At 40.1% G+C, this 26,675-nt stretch overlaps 1 protein-coding gene across 16 annotated transcripts in view; it reads right to left on the reverse strand.

Moving 5' to 3' along the window:
• The window catches only part of LOC101166443 (adhesion G protein-coupled receptor L3.1), a 175,612-nt gene that overhangs the window by 50,569 nt on the left and 98,368 nt on the right, over positions 1–26,675 (reverse strand). For 12 of the 16 annotated variants that reach the window (XM_078945362.1, XM_078945360.1, XM_078945357.1 and 9 more), the window contains 5 exons: positions 12,186–12,596; positions 11,942–12,045; positions 9,792–9,977; positions 7,918–7,956; positions 491–674 (listed from right to left, as the gene is read on the reverse strand). In XM_078945362.1, coding sequence (XP_078801488.1) covers positions 491–674; positions 7,918–7,956; positions 9,792–9,977; positions 11,942–12,045; positions 12,186–12,596 — 924 coding nt within the window. The remainder of the gene's footprint in view (positions 1–490; positions 675–7,917; positions 7,957–9,791; positions 9,978–11,941; positions 12,046–12,185; positions 12,597–26,675) is intronic. The other 4 variants (XM_078945363.1, XM_078945359.1, XM_078945354.1 and 1 more) reach the window with 1 other exon arrangement.

Below are 26,675 nucleotides of genomic sequence, written 5' to 3' on the forward strand. Positions count from 1 at the left end.
CTTTGCTTATTTTTACTTTATATTGATGAAGTGAATAAAGAAAAAAACAGCTGTTGAGCCTTGTAGCGGTGGCTATAACACAGATTCTATTTAACCAGTGTGAATTTTCCCAGATTGCTCCCATGTTTTGACATTTCAAGAACATGCCTGTTTGGTCAATTCCTTACCTGTGCATTAGAGTAGTACTGTGCTTATACTGTATGCAGTCCTTTGCCAGGTCCTGAGGACAGTGAAATGCTGGTGCATCCTCCACTACAGCTCTAAACTTACGAAAGTCTTGCACAGCAAAAATAAAAAAAAAACTGAATGTGTCTGCTTTCCTATACCGGATGGACACCTGTTAAATGGCAGTGCAGCCGCAGGTCACTGCTCGAATTCACTTTAGCAAATGAAAGTTAAGTGCTGTGCTCGAATGCACCTCGGCTGCAGGGCCCAACTGAGAGTCGGTGGAAAAAAAAAAATAAAAAAAGGAAGAAAGAAAAGTACTCACGGATATATTCTGTTGTCTCTTGCACAGTGTCAGTCTTCAGGAGGTTGTCAGCCAACATAAAAGCTCCCGTTTCCACCGTGTCGAGGAGCATAGTAGCTGAGTGCAGCTGCTCGCTGGTGGGCAGCTCCCTCCACGCCGTCTGGGCTCGTGGATGCAGCAAATTATTTACCGTTTCGACCATTGCCTGGGGCAGCAACAGAGACACTTAAGGTTACATGTTGCAACTAAAAGCAAAAAGCAAAGACTTTTTTTTGTGACTTTCAGTCAATAGCATGAAAATGAATGTAAATCTATTCAGAGTATGAGCAGCGTTGCAGCGCACTAACAACTGAGGACAGAAGTCAGTGGGATGCAACAGTGAGAATGCGGTGGCTTCTTCATTTATCACGTTGATAAATCGTGGCAATCAAGACAACAAGATGCCAGCCATGCAAATGCGACATTCCCATGCAGACACAACAAAAGCAAAAACAAGGCATCGACATATATTATATGAAACAGTACATTCAAATGCCTAATATACTTTTCTTTGAGGATAGGCAAAAAAAAACCTCAGAGCAGTTCTGAAAAATTAAGCTAAGCTGATTAGTTGATTGCAATCACTGTGTGTTGAAACCCCAAAACCTGGTTCAGCTTTTCTCTCTCTTTTTTTTTTTTTAAAGCGGCTGTCTTATCTTCAAGTTGGGAAACTTGTGCTTGAGGGTGTGAGAAAAAATTTGAATTTCATCAGATAATGCTTGCTTGGTCCAAAACTCCAGCTGTGCTGTAAATCTAAATCCTCCTCAAAAGAAATTACAGAAATAAATTGAAAGGGTGTTTGCTTTTGGCACTGTGGGGGATGTTTTTCTATAAGACAAAGCCAAGTTTTAGTGCACATTTCCTTATATGTTTTTTTAAGTCTCACTTTGATCATCTGTTGATCTATTTTCAAAGCGTTCCCCAATATCTTTTAAAGTTTTTAGTCCAAATCAAAAAACCCGTGTTTTTTTCTAGGACATAGTTTCTGCAGAGCGGCAGTAGTTCATTAGAAATTTGCCAATTGTAGTAGTAAGTTGTTAATTGAGGGCTGATGCCGAAATGCAACTTGTGATGTGTTTTATACGTCACATGTTCTTCCATTTTTAAGATGCAACTTTTTCGTCGGAAAAAAAACTCAGAAATGCAACTTTGAGCTAAATGTTTACAATATATGTCCTCCAGTCTTGAGAAAAGTGCGTCAAAAACACGTTAAAAACACCAAAAACTTTATTCTCTTTAAGAGTTGAACTATTACCTGTATACGAATATTGAACCATGTGAATGACATCACCCACGGAAAATGACTTATTTCCGGCTTGTGCCGCCATGTTGGTGCCAAAAATCCTCAATAAGCAGCGATAAGTCCGACTCAGTCTGGATCCTCATGTCTATAACAACAACTCTCACCAATCAGGAATGAGCTTATTGGAACGCCACACCCCTACCACTTGAAATCGAGCTTGAAAGAATCTGTCAAGCAAATGTTTCTTTTGAATGTTCAACATAATGACCTCATACTTTTAGGAGGCATCTGATTGGCCCTTTTATAACTTGAATGACTTGCCCTACAGAACAAATATCATGAAACAAATAGGATTAGCAAGAATGTATATATAAAAAAAAGTTATTTTGACAAGTACCATATTTTTTAAAGTTTTGGTCGTGTTTTTTTTAATATTTATGCCAGGGGTGCGACTTATATTCAGGTGTGACTTACAGTACAGACCAAAAGTTTGGACACACCTTCTCATTAATGGGAAGGTGTGTCCAAACTTTTGGTCTGTACTGTATATGTGATTTTTTTTTAAATAAATGCCAATAACCACTAGAGGGCACTGTCGGTGTGTTTGCAGCATTTGCAGCTGACAGCAAAGTAAAAGAAGAAGAGCTGCTTAGTCTGGCGCTGGATTTGGCGGAATTGCTCCAAAGCAGCACAGAGGAGGAAGAATTAAACGAATTTAGTGATTTAAAGAGTTTAGTTGACTTGCTAGCATGTTCTTTATGGTTATCAGAATTAATGTTCATGATTTGCCTTTCAAAATATTGTTTTCCGTATTTTGTTAAATAAATGTCTTTCAAAAGTGCAACTTATATATGATCTTTTCTTCTTTGTTATGCTTTTTTTCTTTTTTCTTTTCTTTGGGTGCTACAACAGATAGTCTAAAAAAAAAGCTGTATATTGACTGAGTAAGTCTATGGGATTTTAGCTTCTTGGAGCCAGCGGGTGTTTCCTGTTTCGAAGATGGGGAAGGAGGGGTCGCTCAGTCCAGTTTTCATATACAGCCCAAAATCCAGCTTTTGTAAATCTAAATCCCTCCTTACAAAATTCACAAATAAATGTTTGCTTTGCGTGCTGTGGGTGAGTTTTAGCTATCCTTTCCCTATGTTTTAAAAATTCCAACTCTCTTCTCACTGCTGACGCTCGCACACGCGCGTGCGCGAACTCACGCAGCCGACACACGTATCAGAAGGCCCGTGGAGAGATAAAAGAGACAGAGAGAAAAGAGAACTGGTGCAGAAGAGGAGGAGGAGAGCCATGGGAGAGGGATAAAACAGTCCAGTGAGTCCATGGTGACAGGCGTCCACTGGGAGCAAGAGAGGCGGAAAAACGAATACAGGTGCTATCAAACACGCGCATCACAAACTCCCCCGGCCGCCGTATTTTTCTTTTGCTCCGCGCGCCACCTTTCATGCAGACACGATGCCATCCTTCGCTCATCTTCCCTACATCTTTCAGGGGAGAAAGCAACAAAAAAATAAATAAATGACACAGGTGCCATTACACAAGCAAAAGGGCTCTCCAGTGGGAAATAACAGGGGCTGGGAAAACGGACTGGAGTTTATTGCCGTTCACATATTCTTCACTTCCTCCTGGAGTTTGTCACTCCAAGGAAAGACCGAAGGGGGAATGATGTGTTACATCAATCAATACAAAATAAAACAACAACAAAAATAATCCCAAAGTGTTGGAATTAGGAGAAATACTGTTCATTTTGGTCATGCGTTGTTCACATTTATGTAGCACACATGAACACTGCTGCTTAATCAACAACCTAATATGATAATGTTATGTCCTCTTTTAGCACAAGCCGCTAATTAGTAGGAATACATATTGAATGAGTTTGGGAGGGGTACATGTAAACAAAAACTAATTAATTCACTTCTTCGGAAAAAAAACAAAAAACAGAACAAACAGGAGTGGATGTGATGCATGCACACGCATGCCTCAACTTATCGGTCTCTACCTGCATCAGTCCAAAGCCGGACGACAAGACTGCAAGTTTAAAGTTTTTTTCTTTTCTTTTAAATAAAACTTTGTGTTTAATAACAAAAAAGTTCCTTTTTTTGTTTTTAAATCAAAAACTTTACAGTTAGGGATGAATTAAGCCAAGTTGGTCTAAATTCCTCCAATGTTTCATTAAGCTAATAGCATCAATGTGTTACGGTAGTGAAACGGGCAGATATCCTGTCTATCATTTTTATCTTTTCTGTTATTAGGATTTGCCTTTCAAGATAAAATGTCGGATTTTACTCCCATATTTTGTTAAATACATTTCTCTCAACTTATATATATAATCAATTTTTTCTTCTTTAATATGCGACTTTTACTCCGCAGCAACTTTTTCTGCGATTAATACCTTCTGTTTGTATGTATGTCGAGTTTTTGTGCCACCTCCTCTGCAAAGGGTGAACCAGACTTTTCTAGTTTAGTTTACTGAGTCTCCATTTCCTCTAAATTATGCTTTAAGGTTCCCTCCAGCTAATTTTATTGTATTTTCATTGTATGCTTGCTGTTGACCTATACCCGGTAAAATTATGCAGAATACATGGAAACTCGCTTCATATTTTTCCCTTAAGCAATTGTCAAAAATGTACTTCCAGTTTAAAAAAGTGTTTTTCTTTATTCATTTACTTTAAATAAATCTGATTTTATAACTTTATTCTGTCTAAATGGGTTCCCTGTGACGTTCCACGGCCGATGAGGCCTTGCTGCCTCAAGTTTCCATGAATGTTGGATGGCACATGTTGAGCAAGACTGCGAGGCATATGTGCTTCTATCTGGGTTGGCATTGTGTGTCCTCAGCGCCCATGTGTGTAGTTGAGGGTGTGTACAAGGGGCTCGGAGAGGCATTGTAGTGCATCATTCTGCTCCACTTGCTTTACAGTAGCAGCCCCGGCAACAGAAAGGAGACTGAGGCAAAAGGGGGTGTTCTGTACTGTAAGCAAGGCAGATATTAGAGCGGCGGCGGCGGCAGCGCTGCTTTCTGCTCTGTGGGAGCCGCTCACACATGCTCACAAGGACGGATTCCAGATAACCCGGCTTTTCTACCCTTATTAAACTTCCCGCAGCTTTTTTATTGAAGTTTTGACTATCTTGCATTTTCAATTTCATTTTTTCTCTCTCAATGAAATTCAATTGGTGGAGATTACATCTGCAGAGGAAAGAGATAGGTAAAGGAAGAGAAAGGGTTGTGATTTCTTTGAGTTGCACACATTTCTAATATTGGTGGTGTGTGTGTGGGCATGTGTGGAACAGCTGGGTGACTTTTTTTTCCTCACAAGTAGAAGCACTTAAGGCTAAAGTTTTTTGTTTTTTTAAAGGGATGTTCACACACACAAAAAAAAGACTGCAAATACAGATAAGGGGGAGGGGGGTTACAATGAGTGTGCAAATTAGTGCATTTGTGTCTAAGTTTTGCACACATGGAGACACACTTCAGTAAATGGGGCAGAAGTGAAATGCTTTGAAGCGTCGGGGTAATCCAGCGTAAACAGCTATGGCAAGACAGGCTGGAACTGAGTCGGGCTACTACTCCCAGCTGCACGAGGGGAACACGGGCACACGCTTATGCGTGTTAGATTTGCGGAAAGAGGCAAGAGCGGAGAAAATAGTTTTTTTCCCCCCGTTTTTTTTCCGTTCTCGCCTAGCCGAGCTTACTCTGAAAGCGTCGGAGGAGCGGGCCGACCTTTCATTTGTTGGTAGCTTTTTTTCCCTTTTTTTTTGTCTCGGACAGATGAGTTTGCAGCTAAATCAGGCTTTGAATTCACACATTGCCACGTCCTGACCTGCCATCCAAATACAGAGGGCAAATTAGACACTGTCATTGAGCATCACTGTCTCCTCACTGCCCCCATTACTGTTTTTCTTTCTATCTCACCCCCCCCCCCCCCCCAGTTTTATTCTGTTTCTCTAAATTTCCCTCCTTCCCCATCTACCTGGCATGCTGCCTCCTTCCATCAGTGCACCCTAAAGCATCAAAGCCTCTCCACACCACCAACTTCATCATGAATAAATTGCCAATTTGGTACACATGAAACGAGTCCCAAGTTCCCCAAATGAAGTGAGTGAGGAGGGGAGATGAAGTGTGGGAAGGAGAGAGAAATGGAAGAAAAAAAAGAAAAGAAAAAAAAGGAGGGGGGGATTCAATTACTTTTTTTGTCTCTATTAGGGACCCAAACCTCCTGCCCACTCTTTTTCACTTGACAATTAGTGCTGTTGATAATTAACGAGGAGAGGGCACCACCCTCGGTGTCCCTAATCACGCACATTTCTATCAGGCACAGTCATGGACTGTTGCTATCTTTTTTTTTTTTTTGGGATATAACTAAGATTAATTACATAATCGATTACTTCCAGGAGTTGTGATCGAGCTGGAAGGTTTGGATTTGAACCGGCAAGCAGTGTGACCGGCATTAGTTGGGATCACGAACTCCCGAGCGTGCTGACATGACAGCGCGAGATCATCGGTGAAAGTATATTTATATATTTGTCGAGCACGCGTGGGGTGAAGAAGTGTGTGCGTGTCAGCTTGCATACAGTCTCTAAGCTGTGTTCTATGATGTGACATTGCTGACTGGTGCTGACGTTAAGACTTTTCGGAGGGGGGGGGGCTGCGAAAAGCCTGCATCAGGAGAAAAAGAGCTATCCTATCAGGAATGCGCGTGGGTGCCCGTTAGTGTGAGTGCACACGGGTTTGGGGGTGCAGAAAGGGAAAACGCTGCAGTCTATGTGCTGCACATAAATGAGGATGTCGGGTAAAGGGGGCGGGGGTCCTTTGATGTTCTCAACAGTGATTTTAGCTGACCAGCATAATCCCAGCGCCACGCTAGATTAGCGAACAGCGTGAACTCATGCTATGACACAAACAAACATCAGTGTAAGCAGACAAAACATCACGTAAAGGAATATTAACAGTTAAAAACCACAAGCTGGTAATTTTTCTGGGCAACAAAAACAGGTTAGACATAACTCAACCTCAAAAGAAGGCTCTTTTTTCAGCAACAGCAATATCCAAAAGAAAAGAAAAAAGCAAAGACTTTGAGGAGAGCATGTGTTGGAAACAGCTGTTTGTAAAAGAAATTCAACCTAATAAAAATGCCAGATCATTGACTGTATATGAGAACTGGACCTAGCAAGTGTGACATCACTACTAGAAAATGACTTACTTCCAGCTCCAATGAAATGAAATCAAATCAGGGGGGGGTACAGATGCTGCCATGTTGGAGCCAAAAATCGTCAGTAATGGACCGACAGAGGTTGACGACACCCATAGAAGATAGTTTACTTCTATCTCCAACAAGATGAAGTCGATTCAGGCGCCATTTTTTCGGAATATGGATGCCCCATTTTAGAGCCAGAAATCGTCGGTAACCAGCGATAGGTCCAAGATAATGTTTTTATGATACCCCAAAGGTGGCAAACCATTATCTGTATACGAAAACTGAATCCACAGAGGCGATACGGCTTAATCCCGGTTCCAACGAGGTAAAGTCAATTCACTTGCCTTTTTTGGTCGTAATACCGACATCGCCATGTTTAAAACTAGAAATAGACTCTAAATTGGTCTAGATCACTGTTCCTATGGCAACCACTCTCACCAATCAGGAGGAAGCTTGTTGGAAGTCCACACTCCTACCGCCTTATTCAACATTTTGAAAATTCAACATGAGACCACATAATTCTATTGAGGGATCTGATTAGTCATTTTATAATAAATAATTTGAACTACAGAAAAAAAAATAGGATTAGCAAGAACATGTTAAAAAATATGAATATGACTAAGTAATAGCTGTTTATTTCTCCATAGAAGTTTATGGGGTTTTGGTTTCTTGGAACCAGCAGGTACTCCCTTTTTGGAACACAAAGGGGGGAGGGGTCACTCAGTCCAATTCTTATATAGAGTCAATGAGCCAAACACCGTTCTCTTATGCGACTGCCCTCCTCAAAGGATTGGGTTTGCCAAATCACAAGACAATCACCGCTGCGTGGAGCTGCAACTCTACACAGACGGTTGTCATCACACACATTTGCAAGCGCGCTTTCCAGATGCTGAGGTGTTAAACAATAAAAAAAAAAGCAAAAACATGGACAACTATGGTGTGATCTACCCAAGCCAGGAAGCAGATACCTGTGTGAAAAACCTGCAGGACCTTTCTCTCTTCTGAAGCTGCAAATTCAAACAGTGCGGCAGTTATTAGAGATTCCACACATTCAAATGCACATAAAAGACAAGAAAAAGCTGCTTTTATGCTTGCCTGGACAAATCGTTGGTTCCCTTACCTGCATATCCGGTGAATTCTTTCTATTGCAATCATATTTTTGTTTTTCTGTTTTTTTACTCTTTCCTGCTTTTTTCTTCCATATTGAGTTATTTTGTGCATCTACTGTCAAGCGAACTGATGGCAATAATTACAAATGCACTCATGTGCGATTGGTTGCATTTAATTTTTCCTTAGCATAATTAGCATAATTAGTGAGCATCCTGCTCAATTAGAATTTAATCTATTTTTTATTTTTAGTCCATTTCTTTAGTAGTAAAACAGACATTGAATCATTATATTTGTCTGCGTTGATTGCAAGTATTAGTGCATTACTTTACTTTAATTAAGCTAAACAATTTTTAAGTATGTGATAGTTGGTTCAAATGCTGCTAGAAAGGAGAAATGAAAGCATAAAAAAGACATGAGGTTCAAACTTTACTGCTAAAGGCCGTGTCACACAGCCACTACATCCATTTTGTGCATTTTCCATGTCAGTTGAGTATCATGCAGTTTACGCGTAATTTACATAGTTTTTACAGTTATTAAGTAGATCTTACGGAATTGTGCATTTTTTTGCGAGATGCAGATGCAAATTTGTGGCTTTCCATGACCCTTCCAAATATGTCCACATATGTCTAACGAACTTTTCGCAAATGTACTGTACCACCAATGTGTGATCTTTATATCACATGTACAACACACGTCACGCTAAAAAAAATCACGTAATTTTTGTATAAATCGCTAATAAATTGCATGCACACAGCACGATAATCACACACGCTTCATGTTCTTCATTGATTTACGTGTCCTTTGTGTGGTTTATTCGTCTGTGGTTCATTCGTGATACATCTGTGAAAATTTCAAGACCACAACTATTCTCACTTTTTCCTTGAATATTCACCAATTTTCATCCATGCAATATGCACAAAATGTACTTAGTGGCTGTGTGACACCGACACGGCTTTAAGATGGGATAAATATGCGTCTTTTGGCAGTTGTACAGCAGAGGTTTATGCTAACTGATTGGCTCAATTTATAGATCTTTGTCAGCCTGATTGGTTGACAGCTTAATTCAAACCAGCGTTCTTAAAAGTTCCAGAACAGCATTCTATGGAAAAATTACAATTTGTTCCACCTAAGGGAGATTAGTCGGTTAAACCAATTTGAAGTAGCTGTGGTAAGGGATTGTTTGAGTTATAGTTAATCTAATCCCAAATAGGGACTCCAGCCTGATTGTCAGCATCATGTTAAAAGACGAAGCTAAATGGCCGAGTTATATTATGTGATTCATGATGTAGAATCGGTCCCAAGACCGTGCTGTAGGTTGAAACGAGAAGAACCGAGATGGGGTATTATTGAATTTTGGTTGTGATTTGTAAAGAGTTGAGAGACCCTGCCAAAGACTAAAAGCAGCTATCTGTCTCTTCTAACGTTAGGCAAAGCTTGTTACAAAGATCCCCACAGAAATGAAGATGAGAAAATGTCTAAATGCAACAATACATCATGTGGAAATCTGGAATGTTCCGTCTGCGCCTTCATCAAACTCTGCATACAGACTTTTTGTAACTTCTGAAAATGACTTAAAGGAAAAAAGGACCGAGCCAAGTTGTTTATATTTCATTTCAGAGATACTCTACCGTTAGATTTGTTTCTCCTGTTTCCTTTTTGTTGTGAGCTGATTCATTTACTTTCATAGAAAATATTATTTTCACTGCACATCTTTCCACTAAGAGGGCAGTACCTTGGTGAGGCTGCGAGCAGCGCTGTCTTTGCCACCAGGGGTTAGGTTTCGGAGTTGAACGTCCAGCAGCTCAACCAGCTGGGCCATGGCCCTGACCGTGGACGGCACGTCACCCGGCCGCAAAGGGCCCTTGGTCTGCTCCGCCAGCTCCCTGGCCACTATCGCCGCCGTCTCTCCCGAGCGGAGCTGTAAGGCAAAAACAAGGACAGAGCATAGGATAGAAAAAAAAAGATGGATGGAAGCTTTGTTTTAATGTCAGATGAGGTGAGAAGTGAAGGGTAGGTAAAGGTAAAGAAACTAGAGCCATAAAGTATCAAGAACAGGGAGAGAGGACGTTACGGCTAATAAATAAGAGCAAGGACAGAGATGGAGCACAGAGGATCAAATACAGACAAAAAAAAATGAAGCCAAAGAAAAAAATAGGAGTAATAATGTAAAATTGTAAAGGACTTTCTCAATTATATACTTTGACGGAGCTTGGTTTAACTAAATCTGGTGCACCCTGGTCGTTATCCAAAACCACGGAGTTCTAACCATTTAACACCAGAGCTTTAGCTCCAGTGTTGACATTCTTTCAAGAACAGTAACTCTTCAACTGTTGACGTTATTAACACAATTTCAACAGATTTTGGAGAAAAGCAGCCTTGCTTATACAACTGACATAAATCAGCGGATTCTGTCATGGAGAAAAAGGACTTTTCGCCATTTAGCGACCCGTCGTATAACTTTACTAACGTTTACATTGATCAAGTGCTGCATATTGTTGCAAAGCTGATACGCAAAGCCCCTTCTCTCCGCGTCAGAGTCAGCTGATTCATGTTCAGTGTACGCTATTTAGGTGACACCTGCTACATTTCCAATGTTAAAGGTTTCATCTAGCCAAGAGAGAATTATCCATATATCCATCCATTTTGGATCAAGATGGAGGATGGGTTGCCAGTATCATTGCAGGGTCCCAAAGAGAATATATACAATGAATCTAAGTCCAGTGCGGGCAGTTGCAATGATAGTGTGACAAAAGCCAAGACAAAAGGATAAAGGTAGAAGCTGAAACAGTATGACAGATTAATTTCAGAAGGATACAGACTGACAATATTTGAAAGAAGTGATGGGAACACTGATCAGAGCCACATGGGAACTGCGTTTGAATACAGAATAAATGGAAGCTGGGATCAACCACACCAGGAATGTGTCCAGGCTGTACTGAGATCCAGCACATTACAAATTAAGTTGAAAGGTTGTTGGAGGTAAGGCAGATAAAGAATGCCATAAACAAGTACAATGAATAGTCTTCAGAAACATCTGTGCGAAATATGAGTTTGGAGTTCCAAAGTCATACAGACCATCCAATGGTTGTTGTTCACCTTTTAGCATATCCCTTCAGGGGCCGCCACAGCAAATCAGCTTACATTGATTTGCACAGTTGGTTTGGCAGAGATTTTCATGACAGATGCCCTTTCTGACACAACCCTGTATTTTATTCAGACTGGGAACTGACAGAGGGGGACCTGGACTTGGGCTCCTTTGTGGCTACATAATTAGGCAGTAGCGCAAAGGGTCTTGCCCAAGGACCCACACTGGATGAGGCTCATCATGCACCTTGGGAAAGGAACCCTCACTTCCCATGCTCCAGTCCTACACACAGCCAAATGAGCTGTCCAGCTGCTATAAAGACCATCCAAAAGTGGTGGGGGTAAAAACAACAAATCATGATGGCCGACCAACCAAACATTGCAGTACTGGACAAACACAAGATAAGGACGCGGTGGTGGAGAGATATATACATCGCCAAGTGACCCAAACATCAGAAAAGAGCTCAAGAAGACCTACTAGAAGAGTAAGAATAGTAAGGAAGGGGAAGACCAGGGTTGTCCCAGTAACAGTTGTAGCGCTTGAGGCCCCAACAGAAGTCTAAAGTCTAGAAGAACAGTGTCTTCAAGGTTCTCTAATCATCATTTATCTTTCAATTGTCCTGTTTTTAGAGAAAACTTTAATAAAATACCAAATAAAAAGCAAAAACACTGTCTTTTCATCACCAAAATGAATATTGCCTAAATGAAGTCATTATTAGCCCTTACAAAAATGTTGTGCATTACAAGTAAACATGGACACACCAGTATATGTCAGTCTTTGTAGAGGCTTTAACTTACCTTCTGCATGATGTGATTCACCCAGGGTGAGGTACAGTTGCTGAGGTCGGGGCCTTGAGGATCCCAGTAACCAAAATGTGCCATGCACACGTAGGTAGCAACTCCTGCAGAACAAGCGAATCATACTGGGTGACCCGTCCTAACCTACCATAAACTGTCTTTGGAAGCGCCTTCTTCAAATGAACTTTTGGATTAAAACCTGAGACATAAGCCCTGTTCACCTGTGCAGTGCTGGCCCTCTTACCTAGTGTCCCCACAGGGCATGGCTGCTTGGCCGTCTGGCCTTGTTGTGTCCGGGGCCACGAAATATCGGCTGTCACCCTCGGACTGCAGAAATCTTGGGGAGGAAGGGCAGGGGGCTGTGGGACTGCCGGGGGGATTAGCACCGGAGGGGATCCCCCAGCTTTTTGGTTGGTGTCCGGAATCTGGTTACTGTCAGACACCGAGCCTCCAGCGGGAACCAGGATGGGCTGGCGGACAGTGGTGGTCGTCCGATAACGCTGGCCGGGGGAAGTGGTAAGAAGGGGCCTGGGGGTGGTGTAGTACGGAGGAGAACGGGTGGTGGTACCTCGGCCAGTCGACGAAGAGGAGGAACCCCCACCGCCTGTGTGACCTCCTCCCCGGTTAGGTGGGATGATGGGAGGCGGTCGGAAGTCTATGGAAAGAAAAAAATGGTAGAAAAAAAAGTAGATGTGAGTACAAAAAGATCTCATGAAAAGAAACACACACAGCACCGGCGATGTAAGCAATGGCCTCCAGGAGTAAATAATATAGAGCAGACACAAACACATTTGTATACATTCATTTTCCCAGCAGTAAACGGCTGTGACAGCTCGTGGCTCATGTTTCTGATGGCTTCCAAATGCTAGTCACTGAAGTCTCATATCAGACCCCAGTGATACTTTTAACTGTAAGTTGACGACATAGTCATAAAAATTTTAAAATAGAGCGCCACAGTGAGCAAGTGTTGCTTTTTGAGTCCTAACAAATGACTTTTTATTCTGATTTCCACTCATTTCATTGAGTAAAATGATCACATCTTACAGAAAACAACATTCTTTTAGCGTAATGCATTAATCATGACATCACATGACGCAGAAAGGCCACTTTTGACGCTCTTCTATAGTCAATATTTTATTGTAAAAAGGCTCCATTATTCACAGTGACCCTATTTGAGTGACAGATATAAAGAATGGATGGATAGAGAGGTGCAAAGAATGAGGAGTTAAGCATCTTTGTCGATGCAAAATACCCCTTTTACCATCTGGCTATTACTCACATTTTCCATAACTACAGGCCATTTAGTTTTTCTCCATTTTCATTAAAAAAAATGTTCATTAGTGTTAATAATTGAAACGCATTGTGTGTAATATTAGCATAGATAGATAGATACTTTTATTGGAAATGATTGATACGTGAGAAAAACAAAACAAAAATTAATTCATATACCTGATTTGAAGTCTTATTTACTGAGTCCATAAACTTGAATAGATTTGTTAAACGTTTCAATGTACTGTTTTATAGAGCTATCTGTAATTTGCATACCAATATGAAACAGAAAAATGGAATTTCCACATCATGTACAAAGATGTACTTTTAGCTACCATATTTTCTGCATTATGGGGCACACACACCAGATTATAAGGATGGCCATCAATGAATGGTCTATTTTTAAACTTATATCATATATATGGCGTATTAAGTGAAACAAAAGAGTCAAAAATAGGTCAGTACATCAATCAGATCTTGTTACAACTTTTTGGTAAAAAAAAATTTAAAAAAAAGGTTGTGTCCAAATTCCTTCACTACTCACTACGTAGTGCACTATGTAGTGCGTTCGCCATTTTGTAATGATGTCCCAATCTAAAATTCCTAAATCGAGTGCCCTAGAAATTTCCCAGACGTTTCTGTGAAAAACCAGTGTGATTGGTAATAACAGACCACAATGCATTGCGTCTGAACAATATTTCCCCAAAAATGTGTTTTAATGTATTCTTTAAATAAAATGTTCATAAAACGCAGATATCAATTAGATTTTGACTTTGTGAGATTGATGAAGTCATATTTACACTTAGAAAAAAAGAAGTAGTGAGCATGGTGTCCAAACTGCATTTAAAATCCAGGGGGCTACATAGTCCTGGATTATATAGGTATTTTCTAGTTAGGGATGGGAATTTGGACACTGTATAGTAGGGAAAATACAGTAATCTATTAAATGTCATATCTTTATTTCATCAGTAATCCTTGTGCTTTTCATTGTTATGTAGTACAGATGTTTGACTCCCATGAAGGCCACAACCTAAAGTAAGGTTGTATGAGGTTGAGAAGTCATACATTATGCAAGACATGGAGGCTTTTGACGGACACTTTTGAAATAACTATTTCATCCACAATCAAAGCGGGGGATCAAGTGCGGGATAGTCTTTATGACAACACTGTAACAAAAGTTTATTCGATTTTGCAAACGTTCCCTTTTTGCAGAGCTATTGAGGTCCCAAAGCAACATCTTTACCCCCCCCCCCCCCCCTCTATTTTGTTAAAGACTTGCAGCTGTGCTTGGAAATCTTGTCCTGCATCATGAGGTCATGTTGGATGAATCATATGCTTTCGGACAGGCATCGTCTTGCTTCATTCTTGAATACTTAGATAGAGTTGTGGGGTGGGTCTCATCGCTGGAATGTCGCCTAAAAGCTGTAAAATAAGCTTCACTCCACCGATATTAAGCTCAGCACTTGAAATGGGCCGCACACTATGGAAGAGGTCAGGTTTGTTTTGAAGTAAATTATCAAAACATTGTACAAGCTTGTAGGGCTGTAACAAGTATACTCGAATATTCACGATCTGTTCCCGGAATATTGAGGATGAATAGTTGTGACGTTGGAAATCGCTCTTTTGCAATCTTTTTAAATGTAGTAGAGTAAAATTACACTTCAGGCAAATAAATTATCGTTCTGTTATTAAAAAGTAGTGTTGGATTTTTTGTATAAAAACCAAACAAACCTAATGTGCTACTGTGATCAGAAGTAAATGAATCTTCAAAGTAAAGTGTGAAGGTTCCCCTTTTTTAAAAATAAAATTATAAAATGTTTATTTTTGAAGTTGAAAAAGTGAGACTACAGTTCAGTTTCCCGGAATAAGTTCTAAAAACAGATTTCTTTTTGATACAATCACCAATCTGAATCAAAAAATGATGAATATGAAATTAAAAATATTGTTAAAATCTTGCAACCAATTGTGTGATGTTCATCAAATATATAGATGAACATTCAATGCATTTCCAGTTCAGATGAAAAAAAAAGTCATTTTTAAAGCATCTATTTTGGAAACAGTGTTGTCAGTTTAGAATAAAGGACTGTGAGTGTTTTCTAATCATTTTTGTTTGGTGTTGCTGTGCCTTCATTTACTATCTTCTTGTTATCTATCCACTGTAACAGCAGTCAGCAAGACTTTGAGGATAGAAAAACATTTTTAGGATTTGTTGTAAAATGATTAAAAGCAACAGTTACTTTTATGTTTTGTTTAATGCATAAGTTAACCCGGAAGTTGACAGCAAAAAAAAAAATGTGAAAAATTGTTTAAAATGATAAATATCAAGTTTAAATGTTTATCATTTTAATTTTCCTACATCCTCTAAACAGACGTACTTGTAACAACTGTTCAAGGATAAAATATGAAATAATAAGAATCGTGGTTTGATCTGTGAATCGTTGATTTGTTAACCGAATAACTACCAAAAGTTTTAGTCACTCACTACTGGGGTTGACCTGTAGTCAACCATGGAGGGTCGTAGACAGGGGAGTGCAGGTGTATCCTGCAGCTCTATTGAGGCTTGAATGGCCACCCCAAGGGCCATCGTGAAATCAGAACAATTGTCATGCGTGTGGTAAATGTATCGTGAAGTATTTATTAGGCTAATGTAAGTTCTATGCAGTAATAGGTGCCTGTACGCTACACTCTAGTCAACAGTAAAGTGCGAGAACTGGCCCCTTATTGACCGTTTGCAAATGTCACTTGCATGTGTTATTTAAGTTCTTGCTACAACCCGTCCCCCACTGGAAGCCTCTAGAAAAAATGTGCATGACAATTTTCGGCTCTACAGGCTCCCCGAGCAACCTTGATACTTTGTGCATCCCCCCTGCATGCCCCATACAGTTTTGCCCCGCAGACAGCCCGTATCCACCCATAGGGGCAGCTGTGACGAAGGCTTAGTGACAATCTATCACATAGTTGAACACCTTAGTCCTGTTTGTTTCCTACATTACATAATGGGTTTTTGGACGGATCCTTTCGGAGGACTGTGTTCATGTTTCACTATCCAGTTTTCTTTTTAGCAAATGTTTACAAAGCCTCTGTTAATTGGCAAATCACAACCTGGTTGTTAATCATCCAGTGCAGCTCTTCAAACAGACATGGTCATGGCCTCGTTATTGTTAATGCATCTCCCTGTCATATTTATCCTCTCTCCCATGTGTAGTCAAAGTCTACTAGTGGATTTAGACACATTTAACCTTGTACTTCATAAATTTTGAAAACCATTTCTCAACATTATAAGCACTTTTGCTGACGTTTAATCTAACACAGCCAATTAACGTGTGGAGAGTGATTATTTATTGATTAGCTTGCAACACATATTTTTTTTAGATTAAGCCAAAGACTTAATGTATACCTGTTTTTTTTTTTTTAATGAGCTAACTTCAGCTTAAATTTTGCTTCAATATTAAAACTATTGATGTGAAGAATCTTTGCCGGACTGTGAAGCACAAGCCCTCGCTTTTTTCTTCAAGACTGCTTTAGGCAAGATGGCATACTGTCAGAGGGGCACCCAACTGACAGCTCACTACATGTGGCTGTACAAAATAGACTGTGAGTGTGTGAATTACATTAGAGTAAATTTATGCTAAATTTATTGTATTTGGCTTTTTAATCAAACTTGATTTAACTTTACTGTAGGTTGCTAAATGACTATATTAGACTGAAGAAGATAGATCCCTAGAGATTACTTATTCAAGGATGCTCCTGCTCATGCATTTCAATGTATTATTTTCTCACTTTTTCTGCAGAAAGGTCTGTGAGTCTCTGTGTAAAAGGATGTTATAAAAGTCTAATATTGTGAGTGGATGTTCATTTTTCTTACTTTGAGCTCAAAGTGACAGTTGCTGTGGGTTTTTTCGGATCAATTAAAGAAACCATACCTCCCTCCACGATTTCTAGCGTCTGCCTGTTATGACAGACAGCCGCGTCAGATCTCCGCCGTTCTGTTCTCTGCCAAGACTCGACGGAGGGTTTCTCTCTGCCTAAGCCGCGCACCGCTCCCGTCATCCCGACTGCTCTGCCTCGCGCATTCTCCGCAGAACATCGCCATCAATCACGCTTGGCAGCAGCGGCCTGGGGACTACCTGTCAATCTGGCTGTTTGTGTGACTGCGTGTACCTATGAGGCAGAGAGGCGGGGCGTGCCTCTCAGGGCTTCGAATGAGAAGCTCCATTAGGAGTCCTGCCTCAACAATAGCAAAGTAATGATGTGTGTGTTTGTGCCTGAGGTTGATGCCTGCTGTCATTTGAGTACAGGCCAGAGAACACAGGCGGTTGGCAGCTTACTTTTAAAGTAACACAAAGCTTGAAAGCATCAGACAGAAGACCACCTCTTTGCTGACCTTTTTTAAGTCTTTTTGAGGACATTGTTTTGCAACATCTTTTCCATTGATATAATCTGTATTAAACTCATATTAAGTCCAAAAAAGGCAATCCTTCTCCTCAAAGACTCCCCCAGAAGATCTCCCAGTGATTTCTTTTAATTATGTGTATGCAGTGTCGTTTTCTAGGACATAGTTTCTGCAGAGCGGCAGTACCGGATTTTCAGCACTATAGGTCGCACTGGATTATAAGGCGGACCGTCAATGAATGGTCTATTTTCTGATATTTGTAGGCGAGACAAAATAGTCAGAGATAAGTAAGTACATGTACATCAGTCAGACTGTATTAACGGCGCTCATAGAAACTTTGGTACTTGTTAGCAACAACATTAGCGTTTTCACAACACCTGTAACTCCCAACCTTGTTCACAACTTGTGGAAGAAAAAAAACAGACTGATACAGCTAAAACAAACAATACTGTGACTAAGCTTACTCCCAAACTTGTTAGCCATACATTAAAATAACACTACACATTTGCAATGTTAGCATATTAACGATATCTGTAACTCCTAGCCCAGTTGAGAATATGTAAAAAACAAACTGATACCACTAAAACAAACATTACAGTGACTACGCTAACTCCCAACATTATTTGCGTGAATATGTTAAAATAATAGTCCGACACAGCTAAGCGTTAAACACGTTAGTGTATTTACATTACCCGTAACTCCCAACCTTGTTTGTAACATATTAAAAAGACACACTATTACCGCTAAAACAAATGTTACTGTGACTACGCTAACTCTCAACCTTGTTAGTAGCATAGAAATAAAAAAAAACAGTGACACCGCAACACATTAGCCACTTAGAGTAGTCACAATAACACCCAACATTACTTACAATTTGTAAAATAAACAGACATTTTGACAGAGCGTTGTGTACCTCTCAGGGTCACTTTGAAATAAGTAGCCACAACCTGAATTAATCCACATATGAAGCACTCCAGAATATAGGGCACACTGTAATTTGTTGGAAAAAAATAAGACTTTTAAGTGTGCCTAATTGTGCCTCTGCGTTGTGGGCGGGACCATTAGCACAGAGCAACCTAGTCCCCCTTCTCCTCCCCGTTGCTGCGAGTTCTCTGTTTACACTCTTCTGCTAGCTTACAGCCCCTCACACCGCCAACCTAACATTAGCGGTACTACAAAAATGGTACAAAAAAGCGATATTGGAGCTATCCACTCGGACAGTTTTGAGGCAGAGGCCAGCTCGGACGAAGAAAACAAAGACTTAAATGGATCTGTCTACAAGTGGATGCATCAGAATGGAGCCGAGCAGTGAGCCTGTGGCCCACCCAGGGTATTTCCTACGCTCTTTTTTACAAACTGCTTTTTTTGTGTGTTCTTGATTCACAACATTTTCAATAAATACGCAGAAATCCAATTTTGAGTTTAATTTTCTTTACACTTGTCCTCCATTATCAGAAACATGCCACAAGAACATGTTAAAACACCAGAGTGGGTCTTTAACTGTACTTCCTTCCATTCCTTTTTTTTATTTTTTATCTTTTTGCAGTACTTTAACATGCCAAAGATGAATTCATCAATTGCATCACTCAAAGCTCAACGGCACTAAAGGAACATGACATAACAGGTTTATAAAACATTTATAAAGAGGAGGGAATAGGTAATGCTCACAGGAACTGACATTACCCCCTACCCCCGCTTTGTGTGTTTAAACTTACGAAGCTTCGAGTAAATCCGCTTTGACAGTTTCAGTTAGCCCAAACATTTGCCTCTTTGCTATGCTTTTACTGTCATAAACCTCAGGAAGAGGTTCATACACTGTTTATACTCTCAGTGACAAGTTTGACGAAATACATTTTAGAGGAAACATCAGTTATCACATTCACTGCTTTTGCCTTCCTGGAGTTTTTATGTAAAACAACAACAACATTGAAAGAAACGTCCTCTAATTTCTATAGTTTTATAGCCTTGGTGATGTCTTTCTTTCCTGAAAAAACAAGGTCCTGCTGCAGTATATTAGACTTTTCTGCTATAATTTTAAATATTGCATAGTAAAAGGAAATAGTTTGATAGTAAAACTGAATGTACACAACCTTTTTCAAGGTTCGAACCACATCCTATCTGTGAGAAAGACTGAAATATATTTCCGTATCATATGCCTATTCAATAAAACCATTAAAAGTATCGGAGTACTTTATTCTCCAAAGCTTGTGTGATGCGGCTGAAAGTTGCAGATTTATGGCTCCTAAAGAGACACGGTAGTGAGATATTGTTTTTATCGATAGTGTAAGTCAAGAAATAAAGATTCGCTTTCAGCTTTTAACCCAGGATAGATGAAAAGTGTGTTGAAGATGGAAAAAAAAAAACACAGAAACAATACATCTAAATCTTCCACGGGCTAAAGAATGCAAATAATGACTAGAAGATTTTGCCAACTGTTGTCTTCTAGTGTATTGACCTGGAAGTAGGCAGAGGTGAAGGGGACGACTGGACGGACAGTAAGCTAGCTCTTGAAGATGTCATCTGTCACCACACTGTAGGGAACCATGCAGGTTCTGTCCATCAGACTGGGATGTTAAGCACATCTCACCTGCAGACAATGAATGACTGCTTGTGTGTATCGTCGTACAACTCTGTGTTGCTAGGTTACTCTTTTTTGTGAAGTTTCGTACCTTTTTGCCCACAATAGTCTAGTTGACTTACTATTTGGTAAAAAATGAAAGACCATAAAACAGCAAATATAAAAGGTAACAAGGTAGGTATGGAAGAAAAAGGAGAAAGAGATACTAGAATAGAGGTAAATGTTTCTAGGAACTACAATGGAGTGTATACTCTACTATTGACTTTAATCTAATCAAGTATTTTTCCAAAATGATTAAAAACTGCAGTTGTCCAACCTCTTGTAGAGTGTAGATGTTATAGATCATAATCTAAATGTCATTTCGTTTTCCAAGAAATCTTTTTTTTGAAATAGCTGATTTGATCACACCATCAGTTGACTTTACAGGTGCCGTGCATTTTTGGGTTGTCCAGGACAGCAGAGGGTTGTGGGAAGTAGCGACCACGTCTCAAGGGGAGGGTGGGTATGTATTACAGTATTCTTGACCGCCATGGTGTCTCGTGAAATATTAGAAAGGTTACTGGAAGTTGCATGCACTTATGTCGTAGGGTTGATGCTGTCGTATGGCCCCGGACGCCACACTATAGATGTTAGTGGGGTGCGAATACTGGGTCCTTACTGACAATGTGCAAATGCCACAGACATGAGGTGTGAACATGATACGTAAGTGCCTGTAGGACGGCCACATCAAATATGATCTTAGTGCACAGCAGTAACAGGCTCATAGCGGGAGATTTCGTTGGATTGAAAAAAATGAAAAATTCTTGTGTCACTTTTACTTACCCTTAAGTGGGGTACAAGTGTTCGCTACAACCTGTTGCTCACACCATGCATTTTCGCGATACGGCACATGTGTCAAACTCAAGGCACGCGGGCCAAATGCGGCCCGCCTTGTCATTTTATGTGGCCCGCGAGAGCATAAAAGTTTTTAATTTCTTAAAATAAAAAACAAAAATTGGTGTGTTTTTATTCATATCTAGGGGGAATCAGACTTGAAATATTGGATTGGGTAACTATACATTAGGACTTAAACAATGTCCATATAACCTAACCGAATCAACAGAATCAAATTTAAAAGGATTTATGCTAGAGTAACAAGAAAACATATGTTTTCTATTCAACTGTAATTGTCACTTTAAAAGGTTATAATAAATAAATAACGGGTTGTTTAACATTAAGGAGTAGTTACATTTATTTTTCATTACATTTAGTTACATGTATACGATATATCTGGCCCTTTGAGGACAACCACTATGTTGATGTGGCCCTCGGTGAAAATTAGTTTGACACTCCTGCTCTAAGGGCTCACCAAGAGGTCTACAACCTTGATATTCCTTACAGGCCCCATGCGCGCCTCGTACAGGTTTGCATATTTTCAATGATAAACATTTAATATCCACACATAAGAGTAGTTGTGACTAAAATTTAGGCCGAATCAGAGAAGAAGAAGAAGCGGAGAAGAAGCACTTTTCTTTATGTGGGGTGTGCTTTGAAGCACACAAGTTTACACTTAAATGTAAGAAAAGACTTTTTGTTTTAGCATGCCCTTTCTAAAGTTATAAAAAACATGTTGCAGAGCGCTAGCAGGTCTGCCCTAACGTAGCTGACCGGTAACTATTGATGACGTCATCGAGTGGGAGTAACGTCCAAATTCGAAGACGCAATTTTTTTTATAACTTTCTATTTGGAAGGCTAAATGCAGTGGTAAGGAGAAGTTTTTGTTACTTGATCTAAGTGAAGCCTTTGATGTTGTAAATCCTAAAACCCATCTTGATAGAGTGGAGAAGTGGGTGGGGTTATCAAGTACACTCCATAGTTTGTTTAGATCTCATCCTACATTCTGTCACTTCTATTGACGCTCAGAAACTTGAGGGAGTCTCATAGCCAAGTGGAGTTCCTCAGGGTTCAATTCTTGGACCCATTTTGTTCAATCAGTACACGTTCTCTCAGATCTTTCAAACCAAGAATGTTTCACATCGCGGTTATGCAGATGACACTCTTTTAGTAGCTCTGTCACCAGAAGAACTATTGTCCATTAGGCTCTAGACTCGAGTCTAAATTCAAATTCTGGGTTTATGGGCTCACACATTCAGGCCACAACTAAATCCACTTTATCACCTTCCCAGAGATTTGCAGCATCTCTTCATTGCCTGCAAGATGTACTACGGTCACCGATATGTCTGCTCTACCAAAACTGACTGCTGGAAAGCTGTAGCTCCTTCAGAATGCTGCTGCCTGAGTTTTAATCAGAACCACGAGAACTGACTACATCACTACTGATCTCAAGTCTTGACACTGGCAATGATGTCAGGACTAGTCTAATGTTGCTGATACCAAATACCCATCAGATCTACTGACGGTATATAAACTCAATAAAGCTCTGCTACAACGGACGGAATAGAATAAGAACCAAAAAGGGTGAAGCTTCTTTCAGTTGCTATGATTCCATCAGCTAGCTGATGAGCTCAGATGTTCCCCATCATTGCCCTTCTCTGGTGCCTCTGTAGAAAATGCAGCACTTTAACCATTTCCCCTATAATGATGCTTTGTTTTAGCGCTACATCTCTGTAAAGCACTTTAAATGCCCTCTGCATATGGAAGCTGCTATAAAAATAAAGCTGTCATGCATCAAGATTGCTTATAAATGAATAATAATTGTTCCTGCATGCACATATATGCGCAAGCCATCTTAGTGATGCTTCCATAGGGGTAATAGCAAAATGATAGTCTCAGTAGGGGGTGGGGGCGCAAAGCTTTCTAGGTTGCACACACACCCATGCACACACAGTGAATAAGGCTGCATACTGCGATAACACACCATCCCTATGGCAGGAGAGTGCGTGCACACAGACGCGCTCCCTTCTCCAGACCTATTTTTCTCAGGCGCGAACACTTCAACAGACGCGCGCTCATGGAGCTCATGGCGAGCAGCTCAAGCCTGGTGATAAGACGGAACGGAACACTTCAAAGAAGTGATGCTTTAAGATAAAAAAGAAACAGCCTCAACTAATAGAGCCTCCTCTAAAATGGCTGCCAGACATCCCCTTCTTCCACGGCTAATGTTTCGCATCCAGACACACGGCTGCTCGGCCCTGCTGGCTTTGCCTCATAGTTGCACAATCACGTCATCCTGATGTTGAGGTTTTGGGGGCATTTGATGATCTCCTTTTTTTGAGACCAAGGGAAGTTCCCATGTTCAAAGAAATAAACTGAAAGGACAAAATAGCTTCTTTTTTTTTTTGTTCTTCGTTTAATAAGCAATCATCAGCATATTTTTGAAAGCCTTGACCGTTTTAATAGATTTACGTTAATTCTTTGGCTTCATCTGGGAAAATGTCATTTATGAGCTTTAAAAAACTGTAACCTTTCACTGCAAACTTAGTGGCCATTCATCAACTTGGTCTTTTTCATGCACAGTTTGTGAATTTCACAGACAAACTTAAAAAAAGACACACAATGCCATGTTGTCACTTTGTCTTGCCACTCTCAGGATTGTGTATACTTCCTGTGAAAAAGGGAGGGGGGGGCAGGTTTCCTTTCCACCCTATTGTACCGGCCAGGTCTGCCTCATTCGGCGTTTGCTGTTTGGCAGAGGGGACCTGGTGCAGAGGCCAAAAGCACGCAGAGGTTCTGCCTGGGACCGTTCTATTGATAAGGACACAGTGCAGGCGGAGAACAGGTGCAGCAGCTTATCTGAAGCACAAGTTCGGTCCCTGCTGCAACGGCAGTGTCGTAATCTATTTGGGGGAGGATGGGGAGTCGTGGAGGGGAGGCGGTGACGGGTGCAGTTAGGGAAGACAAATGAGAGAGGGTGGGAGAGCAGGCTCACCTGTCAAAGAATGCATTTGTGCGTAGCATTGTAGAGATAAGTTGTGTAACACAGTGACAGTTTGGAGAATTAGATGTGGAGGGAGTATGTTCATATGGGATCTTAGGCAGTTTGGATGCTAGCTCCAGCACAGGAAACTCCCAAATGTTGCTGAGGAGCCCTCGCTATACTCTAGTATCATTGACTGCATAATGAGAACTGGACCTCAAATTCAAAACAGGAAGTACCTGCTGGTTTCAAGAAGCCAATATCCTATAGACTTCTACTGAGAAATACATAGCTATTAACAGTCATTCTATTGGTCAGAAGAACCTTTTTTGCTCTGATAAGAAAAGAGATAAGATAGGCTTTTATTGTCACTGTCCAATTGGACCATGAAATTGAAGCCATCACCATTCAAACTGCAAGGACAAAATCTAACAAGTAGAATATAAAAACTATCAATATGTATAGTATGTACAAGATGTAAAATGGAAGTTTGCAAATATGCAAAATGTGTGAATATAAAATGTCCGTAATTGTGTGCAGAGTGATATGTACAGATATAAACATGTCAGATGTGCAAAAACAGCATGTAGGTAAGGAAGAGTTGCATGTATGCATATACACATATATAAACATGTACATTGTAATGTGCCGTGGCAGATTTTATCTGTGCATTTTGGAGTTTAGCATGGTTAATGCCTTGGTGAAAGAAGCTATTTATGAGTTTGTTTGTTTCAGTTCGGATGTCTCAGTGGCACCTCCCAGAAGGCAACAGGTCAAACAAGTACCTCTGTTTTAACATTTTCTTGCTGATCCTAATTTTTTTTCATTATATTTTTTTCGGTAGGGCAAGTTACTCAAGCTATAAACTGGCCAATCAGATGCTTCAATAAAAGTTTGTGGTCTCACGTCTGTCGTTCCAAGCGTTTGGTTGACAGATTTTGTGTGGCCCGCTTTTAAATGTTAAGGGAGGTGGAGTTCCGACTAGGTCACTCTTTATTGGGTAAAGTGGTTGCCAAAGAAATGATGAGTCAGACAGATCTGGTCCAATCACTGCTTGTTGACGACATCTGGCCCCAATGACATCATCATTTTTAGTTTTGGCGAACCGCCCATATGCAATGTGCTACCTTCGATCTTGTGGTCACTATATTTTTTTTCCGCCATTTTTGTGACTTTAGATTACTTTTAATTGTGTGTTTAATACAATTTATGCAAGGGCTACACTTAGGTCTGGACCTTTAGGCTAGCTCACTTCTTAACTTCTTGCACAACCCGCCATAACTCTGCGGCGATCCTTGTCTACAGTATCTCTCCGTCCGCACGATGACATCAAACAACCTGACATCAAAACGGTGCGTTCGTTCATATAGCTAGGATTAACTGATAAGGGAGGGCATTTGGATGGTTAGAACATCATTTCGCGCTACTGGTAGGAAAATCAAAAATAGGTCGTTTTCTGTAAAAGACGTCACACCTGCTCGGTCCGGTTCTCATATGCATTGTCCTTGAAAGTGTGATCAATACAAAAAAAAAAAAAAAAGAGTCACATTGTCAATATCCAAAATTTAAAAAATATATAATGTTTATATTCAGGGAAAACTTGTGGAACAGGAAGTAACGACACCCAGAATCAGAGTAAAAGACACCCCCCTCCTGGGGGGGGAAACCTTACCGAGTGTTATTTTTGCCAAAGTCACAGAAATGCCCTCCCATGTGGGGTTTGAGCCTTATTTAGAGAGCAAAGGTTTACCTGACTGCTGCAGCAATCCTATTAACCTCCTTTTTTCTGTTCATTAAGAATTCCCCCTTTACTGCAAGCAGAGCAGCCGCTGCTCCACCTGTGAGGGTGCAGCTTTCCCTTCATATACTGATACTATGGAGCAGGAAAAAAATGATGTCATGCTTTGGAATAAATTCACTAAAGCAAAGAGATGTTAACAAAGTTTTAGTCACTACAATAACATGTTTTGATGAAAAACGTTTTGTTATCCATATTTATGTGTCTATTGCTTTTGTAATAGCAAACTAAATGTGGAGTTTTGGAACAAACCATTTTGAGAATAAAAAAAAGAGACTAAAATGATGATGTGTGTTTTCCTACTTTATTCTTGTGGCTCGGAAAAACCACAAAAATATCCCATGTATCAGCTATTTTGGGTTTTCTAAAAGTAAAATCCTAAATGTTGCTCCTATCTCAGTGTTAGCAGTCAAGATAAAAAATCCAAAACCTTTACAGCACATCTATTTCCAAAGTACAATTCTGGATCAAATGTGGCTTTGAAACGAAGAGTTTTTGTTTTGTTTTGTTTAGATTATATGTATTATTGAGTAAAATTACATAGGAGTGGCTAACACGGGTAGAAAAGGAAGTACCTCAATGTCAAAATGAAGGTGGCCTTGAAGTGTAAATCGCATCAACACAACATTAAACACAAACACATTTTAAAGGTAAAAAAATAAAAAAAACAATTACCAATTAAAAAAGTGGGGATAAAAAAAACATTTCAGGAATTTAAAATAAAAAAACCAAAACATGAAAAAAAAAAATAATTTCCAGAAATCAAAATGAGATGTTAAAAAAATTCAACAAAACAAGCAACTGGAAAAGTTTGGTACAATAGGACATCACAGACTGGAT

This window comes from Oryzias latipes, chromosome 1 (genome assembly GCF_053564925.1).
Source record: "Oryzias latipes strain Hd-rR chromosome 1, Olatipes_Hd-rR_3.1".
In the NCBI taxonomy this organism is placed as follows: Eukaryota; Metazoa; Chordata; class Actinopteri; order Beloniformes; family Adrianichthyidae; genus Oryzias; species Oryzias latipes.